The 20,476-nt window shown below is 44.0% G+C and overlaps 1 protein-coding gene and 1 long non-coding RNA gene across 3 annotated transcripts in view; both read left to right on the forward strand.

Annotated features, from left to right (window-relative positions):
* Positions 1-20,476, forward strand: part of LOC142771806 (uncharacterized) — a 578,925-nt gene that overhangs the window by 428,270 nt on the left and 130,179 nt on the right. The gene's annotated exons all lie outside the window — the stretch shown is intronic.
* LOC119163841 (ribonuclease 3) overlaps positions 1,656-20,476 on the forward strand; it is a 36,011-nt gene continuing 17,190 nt past the window's right edge. Inside the window, exons 1-5 of one of the 2 annotated variants that reach the window (XM_075873676.1) lie at positions 1,656-1,811; positions 7,141-7,257; positions 12,564-12,605; positions 13,803-13,839; positions 16,513-16,789. In XM_075873676.1, the coding sequence (XP_075729791.1) occupies positions 7,225-7,257; positions 12,564-12,605; positions 13,803-13,839; positions 16,513-16,789 (389 nt within the window). In that variant the 5' untranslated portion in view covers positions 1,656-1,811; positions 7,141-7,224. The remainder of the gene's footprint in view (positions 1,812-7,140; positions 7,258-12,563; positions 12,606-13,802; positions 13,840-16,512; positions 16,790-20,476) is intronic. The other variant, XM_037415907.2, reaches the window with a different exon arrangement.

The raw sequence follows: 20,476 nt of genomic DNA on the forward strand, positions 1-20,476 counted from the left end.
CAATCACGCGCAATGGCGACTGTCGCTGCTGTAGATGTGCATTTCGGAAGACCAATGCATATTCACAGTACTTGCGTTTGAAGCGATTGGAGGATACGCATGTTTGTTCTTCGGATCCCGCAAAGCGCTGGTAATCTGTAGCTCATAAAGCCGAGGAACTGAACAGTGTATTCAGTTGAAGCATCGCTCGTACAGATGCACCCCACGTTTTTTCAGCAAGAAACCTCAGTACGTGTGTGATCATGATCACCACGACAGATCCAATGATGCGTTGTTGTGCCGTGCTCAGTGTGTGCAAAGAAAGTTCTGCCTTTCAAATAGTTATCAATCTATTGGTAAACCGGACACCCTAATACACTTTCCAAGACATCCAGTATGGCTTCATGCAATACAATATCGTATGCGCCTTTCACATCCAAAAACAGTGCCGCAGATAATCGTTTCAGGCTTTTTTGGTTGCACGGACGAGACCAGGTCGATGAAGTTATCAATAGCAGATCGCCGATGCCGAAGGCCCGTCATAGCATTATGCATGGCATATCTCGTGGTGCTCCAGGCACCACTCTAGGCGGGTCAAAATCGTCCTCTGCATCACTTTTCCGAAAAAGCTGGAAAGAGCGATGGGGCGATAAGGGGTCAAGACCAGGGAGACTTGACTGTTGTAAGCACAGGGATGAGGCGGAAGCGCGTTTTTCCGGGGAGGCCATAGTTTAATTCAACCATCACATAAATGGCGTCTTACTAACGGAAATCTTTTGCATATTTCATCGCTGGTCAGCGCACTTAATGACTACACGTGTCAGCGTGGTCGAGTCACCCCACTTGAGTGATCGCCAACTTATTCTTAGTCGCACAATATCACTCATTCATTCATCGAGTGCAGGTCCGGAAATGAGGTTGTAGTTGGGTTAGGAGAATGTGTTATTAATTTTGTCGTCCTCATTTGATGGATGCATATCTATACCAGACGCATACGTGAGCGCTCTCGCGTATCATTCCTTCACTGAAGTGCGGACCCCGGCAACCAAACCCGCGTACTGTGGCTCAGCTGAAGAATGGCCACGGGGGATCCCCTCGTCGGTAACGGTCGCTAACTATTTCATCTCAACAACTTGGCCAAAGCACGTGGGTCGGTGATTTGGGTGTAAAGGGTGTAATTTGTGTGGTATTGCGTGCCAGAACCGCGATACAACCAGAGGCACACCGCATCGGACGGCACTGGAAATCCAGACTATCTGACGTTCTTTTACGCGCGCTTACACCGCACAGTACAAGGGCGCCTCCATCGAAACACAACCGTCACGGCAGTGGTCTGGACTAGAACTCTCGCGTCAGCAGACGAGAGTCGCACCGTGACGGGAAAAATTACATCGCGTTACACAAGTCTTCGTTAGCTTAAACTAGCTCTCCGTTTTCCGTATACCACGTCCCCGCGATGCCCCGCTTACTCTCCTCCCAGCAGCAGGTGCTTCCAAGAAGATGCGTAGACGTCGCGCGCTCGACACATGAAAGGCGCAGGGGCATCATCGTACGTAGCCTTCCACACCCGCTGTGGCAGCCGGGACCCGGTCCTGACCGAGGAGAGGGCAGGACACACGGGCGAGATTCCTCGGACCACTCAATCTTATCCCGCACACCAGCCGCCGACGAGTCAGAACGCGCGAGGAGGGAGTGGAAGGAGTGTGGTGCACGCGGCGCCGACCCCCGAGCAGCAGCCGCCTCAGTTTCTGGCCGGCCCGCCGACCGTTCAGTCAGTGGTTGTGGTGCTTGCCTGTGGAAGAAGCAGCGAGCGGCCGCCGACAACGAGAAGGGTGAGTGGCTTTTTGCGCGCTTCGTGACTCCTTCCTCCGGGTACTACTTTATGTTGTTTTGATGTTTACTGACGTCACCGTCTCGTACCCGTTATGCGGCCCAGTTCTGGCCCGTACAAGGTTAGGTCATCGCGCATTTGACGCTCTTTTTGCTCGTGCGTCTTAGAAGCCGTGTGTTCAATGCACGCGCGTCTCGAGTGGTTTCACGGTCAGCTTGCTTCTGCGGACGCACGTTGTGCCCGAAAGAAAAAGGAGGCCGAAGAGCGTCCGTGCCGTTGCCAGTGCGCGTTCAATTATTATATACGATTCTCTTATTCTTAGTGATGCAAATGTACCTTCCAAACGGGGTAAGCGACAGGTGTGACTTTGTGCACCGGTAATAAGTGTTACCAAGTTCAGTATGAATGCACTCAAAGCTAATGTAGCCGTTAAATCATAGGTGCACGAAATCACATTTTTCGCTTACCGCGGTTATAATGAATAGATATTTCGGCAGCCTAAACGTAACCTAAATGACACTTCACGATGGGTCGGTATGATAACGACGTGGTAGGAACGCATGTGCGTCAATAACGGCAGAACTGGCATGCGGCGCTTTGTTAATTTGACTTCGAAAACTGCACACCCACCTGCCCCTATGTTGATGCTCCAACAGTGGTTTCCGTGACGTCACAAGAAGTCATCTGTCGTGCGGAAAGATGGACGGTGTTGTTTGCACACGTTATTCGGCGTACAAACCTGAGTTACTCTCACAAATGCGATGCGTATTCTTGACGGGTCGTTGGCCTGTTTCGCACAATCTGCCTCGTTCTTTCGCCGCTGTTTGCACGCCCTACAATTGAGATTGGCACGTCCGCTTTATTGCGTGAAGGTGCAGCTCGACGTTTGATTTCTGACTTGACGTTTGTGGGAGCATGCGATATGCCAATTTGCTCTGAGCCTCTCAGGCCGTAGTGGCTTGAACTGTCTTCAGTTCTGGCGCAATGTCTCTGTCGGTAGGATGTACACTTTTCCAAATTATTGGCAATACGTCCGGGTGTTCTTTTCATGCTTGCGCAAGTGCACATATATCATGAAATTTGCCAATAAAGCTCAGTTGGAAGTTAGCGATCTCTCTTCTTGTGTCGGTCAGCTCGGCCACCGTAATGCGCTATGCCGGTCGGAATTTGAAGCGCTTCCTTCCAACTACAAACCCTGTCAAGTATATCGGCTTGTCAGCCACGGTGGATCAGCACTTACGGCTCAGCTGCTGAACCGAAGGTCGCGGGTTCGATACCGACCGTGGCAGCTGCGTTTTGAGGGGGAGGGTGAAATATTGGAGGTCCGTGTACTGTGTGACGTCATACCACGTTAGAGAACACCAGATCATCCAAGCCCTCCACTACGATATGGCGCTTTCCGTAAACTGCGGATGTCCGCATCTTTCCGCATGATACTCCACATCATACGGCTTTCCGTAGTCCAATAATTGCGTATGTACGGATCCGTATATACGGAACGTTTCAGTAGGGTAGATTTGGGACATAATACCCCAATAATAATAATAATAATAATAATAATTATTATTATTATGTTATTATTATTATTATTATTATTATTATTATTATTATTATTATTATTATTATTATTATTATTATTATTATTATTATTATTATTATTATTATTATTATTATTATTATTATTATTATTATTATTGGTTAAGCGGCTTGACGCGATGATGCCGTGTAGATATCATAGGTATGAATAAATATCTGCAATTGGTATTATTTATTGATGATTAGATTGGCAAAAAATCACGAGCCCTGCCGTATGGCTCCTTTAACATTTATGTTTTCTTCTTGAGCTTGCTTGGGCGAGTCTCGTATAAAAAGCTCTACCTATGCTGTCCCGAAACTAACCTGATGTAACGTGGCACCACTGTAAATTGCAGTAATCTAAACGAGCGCTCTGGCATCTCTTTCGAGTTATCGTTACGTCGTATGGAAACCAGTGACGCTTTCATAAGTGGAGCTTGCTTCCAATGGCTAATAGCTACACAAAATACGCCAACAGGTTTCATCTGTCTACCAATACGTCCTATACGTCCTTGTCTTACGTGTCATCATGTGAATATACCAATGCCATCATATATCACGCATACGAATAAACGAGTGAATGTTTTGTGCATGTACTTTTCGGTAACTTGCTGCAAATATTCCCGTGGACATACGCCACAACAGTTTTGTTATTGCTATCGCCCTGTCGCAATTATTCATTCGCCATTCTTACAACGTGGCACGCTGTATACGTACGTGCTTATGCGACAAACATAACAAGAGATGACAGCGCACTAGCATGAGGCGCAGTATGAAACCACATCTCACAGCCAAATGTTGTCTTGTGCACTGGATAGGTATACATGGCAGAATACGATGAGATCATAACAAGCTTATCAGCCCGTGCATCAGTTGTGTGCCTGGATAAGGTGGTCCGGAACATGCCCAGAAAGGCACGGTAATTAGGCTTGTCGATCATATACTATCCGTAGAATGCCGTTAAACTGTCATCAATAAGAATAATTATAATATCTCTGGTTCCGCGTCTAACAACCATGATAATGACGGACGCCGTATAGTGGATGGCTCCGGAAACTTCGACCTGTGTTCTTTAACGCGCACTGGCATCACATTGGAGACGGGCCTCTGTACGCTGGAGACGCTGGAGCAATTGTCGCTAGAACAATACGTTGGAGCAATACGCTGGAGACGCTGGAAAAATCACGCTGGAGACGGGCCTCTATAGCGTTTCGCCCACGTCGAAATGCGATCGCCGTGGTCAGGATCGAACCAGTGACCTTCGGGTCGGCAGCCAAGTAAGTACCGTAGCCACCCACCGAGGCGGGCTCATTAAACGCTTGAAAATTCTACATTAGGCAAGCTGCTAGATGCGCAAATAATCGTTCCAAGGATCATATCGGCATAACGAGCTAAAAGCAAACGAAGGCCTTCTTGCCCCGGACGGTACTGTGCGTGAATATCAGCCACAGTTGATAGAAGCTGATAAGGCAGTCGAGAATAAAGAAGCGATAGTTCTGAAGATAACTGAGGTTGAATGATATATCTTCTATGTAGGCATATATTGCCTTAGCATGCTATTTTCGGGGTTATGCGCGAAATACCTTGCGTTTCTTCCTGCCGGTTTTAAGTAATTTTGTAGGGATGTCCCTGTGACGTGCGCTCAGCCTCATTCGTACATTATATCAGTCTCTATTTGTTCAGATAAACATTTTTTGAAAGATTCCCTGTTGTCTGGCCTTGAGTGTCGCAGTCTCCGAGATTGCACATTTCTACTGAAGTTCTGTCACGTACTATCTCGTTCGAGCCTGTGTAATTTTCTCGCTGCTAATTCTCAACCTTTTTTTTTCTGTACCTGTGGTAGGTCTATGCTTCCACTGTCACTTAACACATATACAGTCTTGTTCTTTCTTTGTCTGCTCGCTCGTTGCGAGCATATACCGCTTAGGCTTGGAAGTGCCACCAAATCTTTCAAAGGCTTCAACTTCCCGCGTGAAAGACAAGATTCCTTAAATATCATTGGTGCAGTGGAATAAATATAGGAAGGAAAACAGGGGCAGGAAACAGCGCTGCCTTTCAATTGAAAGTAGGGATTACATATGTATATGTCTACGCACTGCAATGGAACGCGAAAGGGGCCTTTATTCTACGAGGAAATGTTTTGGAAAAGAAGAGCGAAAAGAAAAGAAGCCGTTTCTTCGAGGAAAGCCATTGACTGATTTAAGCATCGGAATGGCAGCCCTTCACATACCTGATTGCGAGTTCTCGCTCTTCGGTCAACACTGTTATGCATAACCACAGGCTTGTTATTCACGAGCGTTAAAAATAGCTCTTTTTCGCAGAAATTGTGGCGTGGTTGGTTGTGAGCTAAAACTCGTCTTGTGCGCGACCGAAAAATCGAGAAAGATGCAAAGAAATACGAATAATAAAAAATCATTGGTCCGAGTGGGGATCGAATCCGCGCCTTTTCCGGGGCAAGCGGGTGTTCTACCGCGCAGCCACGCGCCCTCGTGGGAATACGACGAAAATTACTTCCTTTACTTGGAAATGCAGTGAAAGTAACCTTCACGACTTACAAACTCGCGCGTCCTTTATACACGCTTCACACTACGACATGAAATTTTACAGTAATAATGTGATGTGCAAACGAACATTGCCATCGGATCTCAGAACGTGTGATTATCGTAATGACTTCACGGATTAAAGCCGGTCTTCTCCCTACGCAAGAGACACACGTTACTGCGCCCGTTCCTTTAAGCCCACATAATGCGTGCATAGCAAGTTCGGAAAAAAAATCTCATGCGCGAAGTGTTTCAAGCAAAACATATCGCGTTCAACTCTCAAAGGCGAAGATTAAGGATTCACCAATTTTTTTCGGCATGTGCACGGTTGCTTCGCCAGCATAAGAGGGGTCGCATATTTGCAATGAATTCATTTGAAAGTTGGCAGTCTTTCATGTCACCGTCTTTTTTCCTGTGTTGGTTGCACCATATCTACGAAATTTAGTACGAACCAACTCGTTCGATGCAAGCTGTTCTCACTGGACCCGCCCACGTTGCCAGATATGCCTGCTCTAGATTGGCCTGTCTCGGGATGCTTCTTTTTCTTGACAAGCAGAGATACAGACGCGATATGAAGCGACTTTAGGTTTCTTTGGCGGCAGAGAGCATATCTATGCGTATATGCCCTTTCGTTGACACGGGCTACTGTTTCAACAACCCGAAACACGTCCCTCTCTTCAAGGCGAAGGCAAGACGCGCGTTATCCGGTTGACTAATCTTTCATCCCGGCAGCGCGCACTGGCTGGGTCGTCGACTAACATCTGCCCGCAGACTCATAGTTTCGGAATCGCTGCTAATGCGGGCACGGCTCGAAGGGGACGTGCCATGACAGTTGTCGCGTAACGGCAAAAGAGGGACGTTTTTTTCGCTCTCGCTAACCAAGGCCTTGCAATTGGAGGAGGGTGCTTCGGATGCAATGGGGGCGGTGTTTACGGTGACCCTCCGAGAGGAAAGTGGGAGGTGTTTCCTGTTACAACGAGAAACTCGCCCGGCCTCCCGCGTCGCCGCTTGCGTCGCAGATTCTCTGGTGACGTAAGTGACCAGAGAATGCACTTCTAGCGCATGCGCGATTCATTCGTGGATCGCTTCTCAAGGCGTCTGTTATACGGACTGTTACCTGCTTTTTTATTTTTTGCTGCTTATTAAACGGTCCTGTCACGAGTCTCAAGGCATCTGTGCATGATGCTGTTTTCACATTAGCCTTTTTTTCTGCAGCTTTGTCCCCTCTTACCGAGGGACTTCAACAAGCCTGTCACTTCGGATTCAAACGCGGTGTGCCCTTGAAACCATCGCGACGACATGGCAGCGGCTTCCTGGAACCTGATCCTGGTGGTGAGTGCGATTTACACTTCGTTGCGCAATGCTTCTTGTCGTCGCAACCGGCGCGTTGACGAGGTGCACCACGAGTGCTTTGCTCAATTGTCGACGCGTGCTCTTGCGGCGCAATTTCAAGTGGTTCTGTTTTCAAGCACAACTTAACTGTCGAAGTGCAGTGTATATCAGTGTCCCCGTATGCTCAACATTATTTTCCGTCTGCCGCGTTGCAAACGTGCTTCGTATTACCACACCATGTGGCGTTAGGCAACAGAGTAGCGAATAGTCTGACTTAAGAAACAGGGCCGACTGATAAGCTAGTTGATAAGCCATGGCACTGATAAAGCAGCGCACATAAAAATGTGTCCGTTCTTTTATATATATATATATATATATATATATATATATATATATATATATATATATATATATATATATATATATATATATATATATATATATATATATATATATATATATATATATATGCGTCTTTAGTGCGCTGATTCGTCGATTTTGAGGACACGAGACGTCTGTGTATGCATCGCGTTATGAAGAACGTTCGCTCAGTAAATTCCCAATATTCATATTATTTCTATGCGTGCAATCATAATTTCATATCTGTTATACGACTCAGACTGTTCGTTAAGAAGGAACATTTTTTGTTGATATAGAGACGCTAAAGACAACTTTTGCATCTAACGGGAAGCACTTGAGATTTACGAGTTTCTCATCAAGTATTCATTCGCTCTCTGTCCTTCTGGAGTTTTAGGCGTCATTGCGTAAGCGTACTGGCTGACACGCTTTGTACATAACTGTGTGTACATCATTTTGCTTGTTGTGCTCACTAATGGCTAAGAAAAAGGAAAATGCGTGGAGTTCTTGATTAACTGAACCTCTTGCGCAATAAATATGACTTCACTTGACTACATTTTGCAGCGTACTGTCACATACGAAAGCTTTGCTGAAGGCGTCACCATGTCGCACAACTCTTTTGACGCGTCACATTGTGCGAATAACTTCAGAAGTGCAATTTGTGTGTTTTATTGCTAAAATGAACACAATCGAAAACCAATGTCCATTATATCTCAAGATTGCGATTAGATTTTATTTATGCGAAACAGGGACAGGCATTTGTTCAGAATGAACAAATGGTATTCATTGCAATTTAGCTGCAAATAATTACTAAAGATACATAAGTCGACTTATTAGGAGAATATTTTTGTTGGAATGGAGTATCAAATGCTTTGCGATAATTTTGTCAAAAAATTAACGCATTTAGCCTTCAGGCAGCTTAGGTTGCCGTAGAAAAAGGTTTGGAAAAAACTGCATTATACTGCATTCATTGAGAGGTCGCTTATACCAGATGCATAATTAAGGAAATACGACCGAGAATATTGTGCCTACGACATTTGTACGCAAGCTTTGGTACTGTTATTTTTCTGGTGGCAAACGTCTCAGTACTGCGACATACAATAGTTGTAGCAGTAATTATACAAATAATATAGCGTACTGTATATGGCTATAAGCAAAAGCGAAATTCGTCCGTCGCATATACGCGAAATTTGTGAGCGTGTCTACCACAGGAGTTGGATCAGGCCCACTAGTGAACTGCTGGATTATTTATTTATTTATTTATTTATTTATTTATTTATTTATTTATTTATTTATTTATTTATTGCCAGCTTGCTTTGCAAGTCATAAGCAGGAATGGGTTGTACGAAAAGCTAAAAGAAACAAAAGTAACAAACTGTGAATGCAAAATATGGAAAAAAAGAAAAAAAAAGTTAAGTGATCTGTCTTGAACAGTATTTACAGCATGTGAAATACTGAAAACATTGTATTATAAAAACAGTTTTGCAGGTGAAAATGCCGGCAAGCAAATGCTTGGATAACGAAGCAACAGAACAAAAGAAACAAGCCGTAGCTAAAAGAAAGTAATGACAGAGGAATGAAAAAAAAAAACGTGACAAAAATGCGCAAAACAGCACTTACTTGCTGAGCGCTCAGCACAGCAACAAAAAGAATAGGTTTATGTTGAAACACCTTCTGTCATAGATTAGTAAGAGTGTGGACAAACGACGATATTGTTAAGCTCTGCAGTGCATATTAAAGCAGTGCATTCCATTCACGAATGGCACGAGGGGAAAAAAATGTTTGAATATGTTGGTTCGGCAGGCACATTCAGTTAGTTTGAGCGGATGAGACGAGCGAGTAGGCCACCGGCCACGTGGTTTGGTGTACAAATCCTGAAAACGGCAAGAAGTTGTCTGCGGGCTCAAACGTATGTGCCATAGATATTGGCCAAGTTTCCCTACTAACCACTGGTCCAATAAAAAAATGTAGATTCACGCTTGGGGGGTCAACACCAATTAAGGTTCTTGATTGCACGTAATCGATAAGTGGAGATGACTTTTGTCAACCATCGCGATTAACCCAGCTATAAAGATTGAAGCAGTGCGTTTCAGCTTTGCTGGCTAACAATCGATACCATGCGCTTGGGCAGGTATATAATTTAACTTTTTCAGTTAGAATAGACAAGCGACCAGGTCATATTCCTTTCAAACACCGCCTATGGAGAACTAGGTGTAAGCGTTTGAAATCTATAAAGCGTTGCTTCAAGGCGCTCAATATTCCACTGCAAAAAACAATGTCATCACAGGCTAATTCATGTTTGGTATATTAACAATAATCCTTACTAGGTTGTAATTATTTATCTATTTTCCCTGAAGTCATTTTGCTCCGTTTCGATATAATCAGTATAAAATCTCTGTCTAGAAATACAGAGCAAATTCCTTATCGGTTATGTCCATTTCGAACAAGAAAAACTGGCACACTATAGCTCTCACTAAGCGGCACGTGGAGAGTTTCGTCGAACAGGGTGCCTTTCGTCGAACAGGGTGCCTTGAGTGAAATGACCGCATGCAGCAGTACACCGCGAATTGAAGTTTAAATGAAAACGAATTTATTGTGCTGAACTTTCCATAGATGCAAGCCTGATATATCGCGCTATTTTGTTAGCCCTTAGTTATACAAAAAGCAAGAACAAGTGTTATATAGATAGGTATGTGGGGTATAACATCGCAAAACCACTATTTTATTATGAAAGACGCCTATAGTGGAGGGCTCCGGAAATTTCGACCACCGGGGGTTCTTAAACGTGCAACCAAATCTGAGCACACGGGCCTACACAGCAAGAAAAAGTGGGGTAGACATTAGTGTGCATAGTATCTGAAAGGAATAGTGGATAATTGAAGTCCTTGCGAAGAGCCCTTTGCCACTTTGAAATTCGTGAACAAGCGGCAGCTGTTAATCACTGCGGAGTGATGAAATCCGACATGCTTCACCGTGGGCACAAACCGAAACGACGAGGATCGCAATTGCCGCAGCCTTCCGAGATGCCCAGAATAAGTGAGCCTTGTAAAATCAGTCATTGGTGTATACAGTCACGCTCAATATGAAATGCAACACGCCGGTTGTGGTTAAAGTGACCCCATGCCTGAACAGTAACATTACAAACGTCAAGTTGGTTCAGTAGGTACCGCTAATCAAGACTGTTTATTTCACCAATTTTTTTATGTACAGGTGCCGATTTGCTGTGTTGGTGCCTTTTTTCCACCCAGACAGCGCGTTCCAACTATTATTGTGTGTGATTTTACTTCACTTTCAGGCTGTACGGGCGGCGCTCGGAACGATGGCATTCGTGGCACACACAGGTTAACCAATGCACGCAGAACTAACAACGCTGCGATCGTAGTCAGAGACGCCATTCTGGTCGTCTGTTTTGGGTTATGTTTTGGGAGCTTCGATTTCACCGCCGACTGCATGGGCTTATCCTATCACTTCGCAAAATTACACCAGCGGCCGCTACTTAACAATGCCAAACTGGCAGTGGTGTATTCGCATGAGAGACAAATTCTTCGAGTTGGTCTGATCACGTATCGCTAATTAAAGAGTAAGTTACTTGATTATATACAATCACTACCATAATTATTGCCTCTAGTCATATCTATTGTGTCTAGTCATTGTGTATGTCTCTGCCATTGAAAAAGGTAATTATGGAGGTAGTGAGGACAGAGCGCATTTTTGTTTATTTCAGAAGATATTCGTAAACATTTCTCCAGAACTATGGCTGTAATTTTGTCAGTTTTGCTTATGATTTCGCACTGCAGCATAGAAGTCTCCTCAAGTGATCAGACGGCTTTATCACATCGCGTTAAGTTTTTAGGGGCGAATATCCTTAGGATGTGGGCTTGCGTGCCGTTGTCTGTCGTAGTCACCTCTAGTTTTAAAAGTGCTCACTAGGTAACGCTGCGGCGCTTGCTTCCACCACCAGCTCGTTCACGCGGCAGCAACTCGAGAGCTGCGGGCGCGAGTTCATGGACGAAGTGCGCAACCGGGACCCATGACCTTCATTCGGGGCGTATGCCCAACACGGTGCAACACTGGCAAGAACGCTGCAAGGAACTCATTGCCATGATTCGCCAGCTGGGCAAACCGCTCGCGTTTCTCGTGCTTTCTTACGTGGAAGTACACTGGTACAGGCATCTCGAAACTCTGGAGCACCTGCGAGTAGGATTCAATGTTTACCGATGTACCTCCGGAGCTTCACCCACTCATCATCGTCCACTCTGTGGATATTCTGTGACGTTTCATTCGTTAATAATCAAGGTGCTTTGTCTGTATTGTATCAAGTATACAAATTCAAATTGTTATGCGTATCGTTCCACACACTTTATTTTGTTGCCCCGCGTGAATTGGTGGTTCGCGGTGTTTTTGATAAACGTACTTCGTACTCAATGACATGTGCAGCCATAAGAATATATCGAATATGTAATTCTGCATTTACATTTTTCATCAGGTATTGTAATTTTTACATTTTGTTTATTATGCATCGCAGCATTTTTGCGTATTATTAAGAGCGGTATGTGAACTGCGTGCAAGTGTGCTTGTCATATTTTTTTTTTTTTTGCTACTAATCTTTCGTTTCGTCTTCAGTTTCGTCGTTTCGCCTAAAGGCCCCTGGTTAATTTCCAGGTTTAGGCACCGAATTGTAAAAAGCAGAGACTGACGACATGCCTGCTTTCTTCCTCCCCCTTTAGCGACACCCCTAATGATGATTATAGGCGCGTGCTGGAAGACCGTCTACGTCTTCCATTTTCGACACTTTCGTAACCAGAAAAGAGTAAATTGAATAATATTGACTTGAAATAAAACTCAACAGGAATGTATTCTGTGCGTGGCCTTGCGATTACTGCAAGCCTATCGCACGGGCATCGAAGTACTATTTCATAATAACTGTTACAACCATGCTTTCCGTGCAGGTTCTCTTCTTGTTCACGTGTGCATCTGCTGCTGGACAGCAGGTGAGATATGCCTTCGTCTTATTGAGAATACAAGCTTTGTAAAAAGTTATCCCGAAATTTCATGTAATGAATGTTGGAGTAACCTTTTTGTTTTCGAATGTTTATGTGCTGTTGCGTCTCATTGTTCACAGCAAGCATTGTTATATGTGCCCGGGAACTGGTGATTTGTTGTAGGCTTTAGGATGAGTATTTTTTTTTTGTAAATCTTTTGCCACGAACGCCAACGTGTTTTTTTTTCATACTGTATAATCGTCATATCAGAGTTAATATATTGCTTATAGGTTCCAGCATCCCCCCAAAAAGACGCTAAAAGTGAACACGACACTGTAGATCCCAAGAACAATGTCGCTAAGCCTGAGAGGCTAGAGAAAAACAAAGGAGGAAGAAAAGAGAACTTGGTTTTAGAACACAGCAAGTGAACTCGGTCTTGATAAGTTGTATGCATTTGCTTAGTATATCTATTATCTCAAGTTCAACGCGAATTAAAGGTATATCACTGTTGTGTTAAAAACAACTTCACCGTTGTCTGCCTGGGGGACTGCAGCTTTGTCAAGTCGATGAAAGTTGGACTTTTTATCCAGTTCTCCCTTTTTCGCCTTGTGTACGAAATGGTGAAAATAAAAGTTTTTGGTAGATTGATTAATTTATTTATTGATTTTTTATTGATTGATTCATTTATTTATTTAATGTGAATGTAACTTCCGGAACAGCAAACAACTGTAGCTGCATGTTGTCACTTAATCATAGGGAAGTATCAAATCATTTTCATTAACTCTGTTCCTACTTGTTGCAAAAAAATCTGTCACCCAACCAATCGCTTGATCAATCAGTCAACCAACCAATCAATCAGTCAATCAATCAATAAGTTTCTTCGTGTATTAAACATACAATGACCACTCATTTTGAAGAGTTAGAACTTCAGGGCCCTTTTAAACGCCATGGCAGGGGTCCGTCTTTTACAATAGTGGTTAGTATGCAACTACAAGGCAAAGAAATGCAAAGAATTATGAGTACATGTAAATATTACTGTAGATTATTTACGAATGCAGGAAAAACCAGAACCAAACGAAAGAATCTTGAAACTCTGAAACTTGAAATATCATTGACAAGAACTATGAAACATTATAAACTGACGTAGATATGTCGTCGGTTTAGAAAATATGTGACAGGCTTTCATTGTTTCCTTTTTATGTTCAGGGTAGCCGGAATGCAGCGGCTCCGTTCTCCGTCGGCGGTGAGTCCTCGTTTCGAGCGAAGTCACCATGTTTTTTTTTTCTTAATATTTTGCAAATAGGTTCGCTAGGAGTGCATTTTCCTAGATGGAACTGCTTGGTGATTACATGAGTGTGAGTTACCAAATGTTGTCATTCTTCGTGAATTGACTGCTGAATGCTGATGTTCTTCAGGAAGATTCTGTGTTGTCAGGTGCGTGTGAAAAAATTCATATGTAGTATGATGCGGCGCATGTCGTAGTATTGTTATATATGTATTCTCTATGAGTGTTTTACTACAACATCTTTTAACATTGAAGGCAATATTCAGTTTTCGGTTAGAATTAACAATTTCGTTCGAACCTGATGATCGCTCACTTGACCGGCATGTTTTGGCCAGGCTGGGTCTATGTACGACTAATATTTTCATATTATAAAGTATTGTGCAAACTAGTCTAATGTGGAGCTATGCGGTGGCAGGACAATAATAAAAGCCGCGCAAACGTCAAAACATGCGCCTAAGTTTCTTTTGAAATGGTACCGTGAAGTGAAGTGTCAGAAAATCATTCATTTCTGTGCGAGGCAGCAAGTAATTGATTATTGGTTTCAAAGAATAATATTCACCAGTACACTATCTGAATTTAATCATGCTACAAAAGTACGGGTGCGTGTGCGTTGCTAAAAAACTCGCTGGTGCTCTGATGTAACTAGGATTTCTTTATTGAACCTCCCGTTAATGTCACTTTTTTTTCAACAATTGTTATAGCTATTGTATTTGAACCTCCATTTTCCTATTTATCTCCTGTAATGTTTAGATACCCGGTTTTCCCGTTACCTAGCCATGGTGAAGCTCGGGTTGATTTATTTAGGAGTACAATAAATCTCTTGCGCATTTATACTGAGTTTGGGCTGCTTGCGATGGGTCTGGTTAAACACGCATGTGAGTTTTCTTCCCCCAATATAACCTTTTAGTTCAACAGTTGCTTTTAACTATAATACTAAGCTTTTTTTTTCTTTTTTTTATCGGCTGAGACATCAAAATTACAAACGTACCTCCATGCACAAGAAAATGCCTATGAGATTGAGTTTGAACACGTAACACTCCAGAACGTATTGAATATTTTTGACAAAACAGGAACGAATAAAAAAAAAGGATTGGGTTCGTCGGACACAAGGTGTCCGATCTTCAGCACCGCAGGTGTCGCAACGAGTGCTGTCAGCCATCACTATACGAAGCGATTATGACTTTGTGAAAGCCACACTTAGCCAAGCGGCATAGCATAGTGGCCTTTCATTGGCGGTGTCCAGTTGGTATTTTAAATTGTAGCAACGCGTTCAGATGGTGTTTGCAATTGTTTTGGCTTCTTGGTGTATTCAGTGTTGAGTGCGAAATGTTCTTTGCGTTTATTCAAAGCATGGCAGCTGCATCAGGCCTTGAGAGGGGTATAGCCCCTTCTTTAACGCCTTGGAAAGCTGATCGAGCCATTTTATTGGCATTTGCGTTGTTAACCCCACCGCAAGGACGTAAATTGTCTAGATTTGTAACTAAACATACTTGGTCTGCCAGTGGCGTTCTTGCTATTGCGTTCATCAAATGTACACGGCTACACGCAAATGCGTTGCTACTGTTTACATACGTTACGTACGTTTACGTTTACGTACGTTAAAGAGTTCGTTTCGCAGAAATGCCGGCGTCGGCATTGTTGGTTGCGAACGAAAAAATCATCTAATGCGTGACAGAAAAATCGAGAGCGATGCGAAAATTCTACATCACAGTGGGGACCAAACCAAAGTCATTTAGCTTCGAGTGAGAATCGAACCCACCTTGTTTGCATGGCAAGTGGATGTTCTCCCTCATGGCCACTCGCCTACTTGTGAATACAGTGAAAATACCTTCCACTGCTTGGAAATACAGTCAAAGTAACTTTCATGCCTTACAAACACACGCGTCCTGTATACGTGTTTTACAGTGCAACATGAAATATTGCAGTAATAATGCGTGATACAAGCGCCCATTGCCAGTGGGCGTCAGAACATGTGAGGTATCATAATGACTTCGTGCTTTCAAGCCAGTCATGCACTACAACAGGCACACGCTCTACTGCGCCTGTTCCCTTAAAGCCACGTACGTGGTGCATGGCAAGTTCGGAAAGGTTTCATGCACTTAGTGTTTGAAGTACGCATTAGGAACAGAGTATCGTTATCGCGTTCAACTCCTAAAAGCGAAGCTTGAAGGTCCAGTAATTTTTTTCTTTTGATACATTCCATTTCAAATCTTTTGTTTGAACTGTCGTTTTAATGTACAGAGTAAGAATCGCTCACCCGGGAGAAGTACTTTGGTTTGGGCTAGTTGGTTCATAGTGCTCACATAGAAAGGGCAGCGCAAAAAACTAATCAAGGTGCTTCTTTTTCCCGAGTTTTTGCGCTGCCCTTTCTATGTGATCACCCTGGAGAGTTTTAGAAAAAGCATTAGGCGCTAAATGGCATTTAGCTGAATGCCATTTGATTTGTTCCAGTGGTGCAGCGCAAATGGAAATACATCTTGAGGAATTACGTCACTTTCATTTTAAATGCCGACGTGGCACATGATATCAGCTGTTCTGCATATGTCGGCTTCTTCGGCATGCCGCAGTACCCATCATGTTGTCCAGTATTACAGGTTTTGTTAAACTATTTCCAACTCATTTTGGTTACAGGGAGCAGCAACGGCGCGCCGCAGGGATCGTCGGGTGGTGCCGCGGCGGGCCTGGAGCACCTTCAGGTGGCACCTGACCTGAAGCAGGCGCTGTCGTTGCGGCTTCCCCAGGACTTCCTGCGCGACCACCTGGGAGACTATCACTTCCAGAACCCGAGCATATTTCTCAAGGCTCTGCTACACCCGACCTACAAGACGCGAGACCGCAAGAACCGCCACGACTCCTTCGAACCACTCGACTATATCGGATCTTTCGTCATGGACTACATCGTGTCGAGGTCAGTGAACTTACCAGGACCCGCCGCGGTCATCTAGTGGCTAAGGCACTCAGCTGCTGACCAGAAGATCGCTGGATCGAATCCCGGCCGCCACGGCCGCGTGTTTGATGCTTGTGTCGTCAGGTTTAGATGCACGGTAAAGAACCCCAGGTGGTCGAAAATTCCGGAGCTGTTCACTCATAATCATAAGGTGGTTTTGGACATTAAACCCCAATATTTATTATTTGTATTAGGTATTGTCTTAGGATCGTGGTACTGATGGAGGCAGCAGTGGGCACGTTCAGGATTAAACTTTTTTATCGTGAACTTACTTACAGCGCAACACCATAAAAATACAGGACAGAGAAGGAGTAAAAGAGAAAGAAAAGACGACTTCTTCCCTGTCCTGTATTTTTTCTGGTGTTGCGCTGCAAGTAAGTTCACGATGGATCCTAATCAACTGGCCCAACTTACCGTCTTAAACTTTTTATTTGGGTGAACCCGCGTCAGGGAAATGAAGAGACACACTACAAGCGATGCATGCTGCACACTGATAACGGTGTAAGCATCGGGCTGTCGATAATGTGATTGACGGTAAGGTGCCTTGGCATTTATACACGTGGGCGTTTATACACGTGGGCGTTTATACACGTTGGCATTTATACACGTTGGCATTTATACACGTAGGCATTTATACACGTGGGTTTACACTCCAGAGCCTTATCACTAGTGCTCGAATAAGCTCTCGAATGAGCTTGACTATACACGCCCTGCGCGTAATCTTTACAGAAGGAGCTCAAACAATCGCGAAACTTCTAAAACATTGCGGCGTGTTCTGCACCGAGCGTTGCTTACAGTCCTTACAATGTCACACACATAACAAGGAAACAACAAACACTCGTGGCATTATGCTAATACGTTTCTCTCGCTTCATTCTTCATTTTCTATGCTGGCATAGACAGTGGCCGAGGGGAGGTAGGGAACCATTGGCTTGTTTCTGCCTAGAAAGATCACGACGGTGTAGTATCAATCATACGCACTGTATGTGAACAAAGCATAGAAGTTTTTTGTTATCTAGGTGTGACAACTTGCCGACGACATTAGAAGCCAGCTCGAACAACTCGGTTCCTTCTCATTTGCATGAAACTTTGCACCAAGAATGCTTGTAATAAATGCATTTGCAAAAAAAAATGTCAGATGAGGCCCAGGAACAGACTATCATTTCATTCTCGCAGACATTTTTTTGCTAACTACTTCAGGGGATTGGCTAATAAGTGACAGAATATACGACACTGTTTTCTTTGTGTGTGTGTGTGTGTGTGTGTGTGTGTGTGTGTGTGTGTGTGTGTGTGTGTGTGTGTGTGTGTGTGTGCGTGTGTGCGTGTGCGTGCGTGTGTGCGTGTGCGTGTGCGTGTGCGTGTGCGTGTGCGTGTGCGTGTGTGTGTGTGTGTGTGTGTGTAAAAGCTAATATGAAGCGGGATCCTTGTGCATAGCAGTGCTACTGGAACGCATGGCAACAAAGCGAACATCACGCACACCCTTTGAAAGTAAAACCAAGCCAAATATGTCCTTCCATCATGTAGACATGTAGAGCACAGTTCAGACATGAATTTAGAAAAAAAAATGGCACGATCGATGAAAACACACTGCAGTACTCTACTACCCAGGAAAGATATCTATACACCGGTGTCCTACTTTGAAACCCGCGCATGCGCACCCACTGCCTGTAATCAAAGATTCCTATAGCACGTTCGTAGCCATCTTTTGTTTTTGTTTTCATTTGTTTGGACATGGTGGGAGTAGAGCGATGTTGAGTGGAGGGGCTTATTTACTTTTCATGCATGTTTGTGCGTGTGTTTCTATAACACGCCTCAACCCTCCCGCCCGCCCCCTTCTTGACTACCTGCCCATCTCCTGCTACGCCAGTAGCTCCTAGTCCTAATGCGACCTATGCTCCGTTTCATACATCGGGTGCAATACTTCGGAGGCTAGTGAGACTTATAGTAATAAATGCATTTGCACCAAAAAAAATAAAGAAAAATAGTCGGATGATTTTATCATTCGTAATAGAATTCCTTTTCGTCTTTAGCCTCAGTAATAACTGAAGGCGCTCTGTGCCTCAAATATAGGCAGACCCCATTGTACGGTTATCCAAATGTTGTCTTAGACCAAAACTTGAACCACAACTATTGTTGTCAATAAGTTATCAAGTCTCTGAAGAAGGTCACTCACCGGTTGGCTTCAGCAATCACTCAATGACTTAAGTACGTATGTGTCACCACAGCTGTCTTGAAGAGTCACGCGTTTTAGTTCGCGCTCTGCATGACCGATCGCTACTAATTAGCATTGTTTGCTCTCTTAATAACCATTTTCTCTAACTTATTTGTATGTGTAGCTACGGTGTTTTTATTGCGAATACTTTTATATGGCCACTCTGGGCGTGTTTTCACTGTTGGCGTCGTCGTTGCTGTCGCTATCATGTTCCACATAAAGCACTAATTGATAACATAACCTCACGCGTCGTATGTTCAACCCGTGGGTAAACGTGCGTAAATGGAGGAATTAATGTAATTGAAGCACAGATCAAACAAAACAAAAATGCCTGCCCTCAACTTGGTCACCTGATCACATTTCCCTCGTCCTGACATGCGCGAGGACGTAGAATGGCTCCCTCAATGAAATAAGCTGGAAGCTCCTACGTAGGGCGAGCTTCCAGCTTTCATTATTCTTTGTCCTCTTCAACGTAATGTTGACCTCGTTTCTACAATAAAAAATGTGGTGCCTGAGACCTGACTTGTCAAAGCTTAAGCGGTGCTATTGTTTCGAAGCGAGTTGTTTTATGTTGTTCGTTAAGCATTACGGGTCACTCCCTCCTCTCATTTTGAGAAGGAAGAATCATATAATAGTTTTGGGACGTTAAACCCCACAAATCAATCAATTTGGGCGGTGAAATATTGTTGACCCTTCGCGAGTTGTTCGCTGAACCACCCGACGAACTATAAAAGGGTGCATTGCATTCTTTCATCTACAATCGAGAGCCTACCGCACGTGCGGAAAAAGGCAGCTCGCAGACGCACGGAAGCAAAAAGATGGAAGAAATAGAGAAGCCTTTTGTATGGACATCCGATCCTTGCAAGCAAAAAATCTAGCTTCGAAATGGCAGACAGCATTTTTGTCGCTATTCGTAGTCGTCATGATGCTTTCTGTTGCGGCCACGCGTCAGTCTGTGGTTCAATGAAAAAAAAAAATAAAAAATAAAATGCATTAGTAATCGGAGATCTGACGGAACATCCCGATCTTTTCTAACGTCACATTTATTCAATCATAGCATTGCAGCCGCCCTTCTTCTTTTCCGCCCGCGGCTGTTTTGGTGAGCGCCACTACGTGCTGATGCGGTGGGAAGTGACGTAGTGATTTCATGTCGTGATTCAACTACTAAATCATTCCCATATCGGCACTTAGACCTATGCTAGATTTATCCTCAGGCACCTCTATACGTCGACCATAAATAAAAAATGGGTATTTCAACAGTGTTGGAGGGCCCTTTTAGCGAGCGTCTCGGACACAGAAAGGTGGTTCGGTCTCACTTGAGCAGCAACTGTGAACTTCAATTCAGACGATGTGCTCGCCATTGCTGCCTTGCGCGTTGTCTCAACAGGCATCATCGGTCGGCTCTGTGTACCTTTTTATACGTGCTGCCTTTTCTAC

The sequence above is a fragment of the Rhipicephalus microplus genome, chromosome 9 (assembly GCF_043290135.1).
Source record: "Rhipicephalus microplus isolate Deutch F79 chromosome 9, USDA_Rmic, whole genome shotgun sequence".
In the NCBI taxonomy this organism is placed as follows: Eukaryota; Metazoa; Arthropoda; class Arachnida; order Ixodida; family Ixodidae; genus Rhipicephalus; species Rhipicephalus microplus.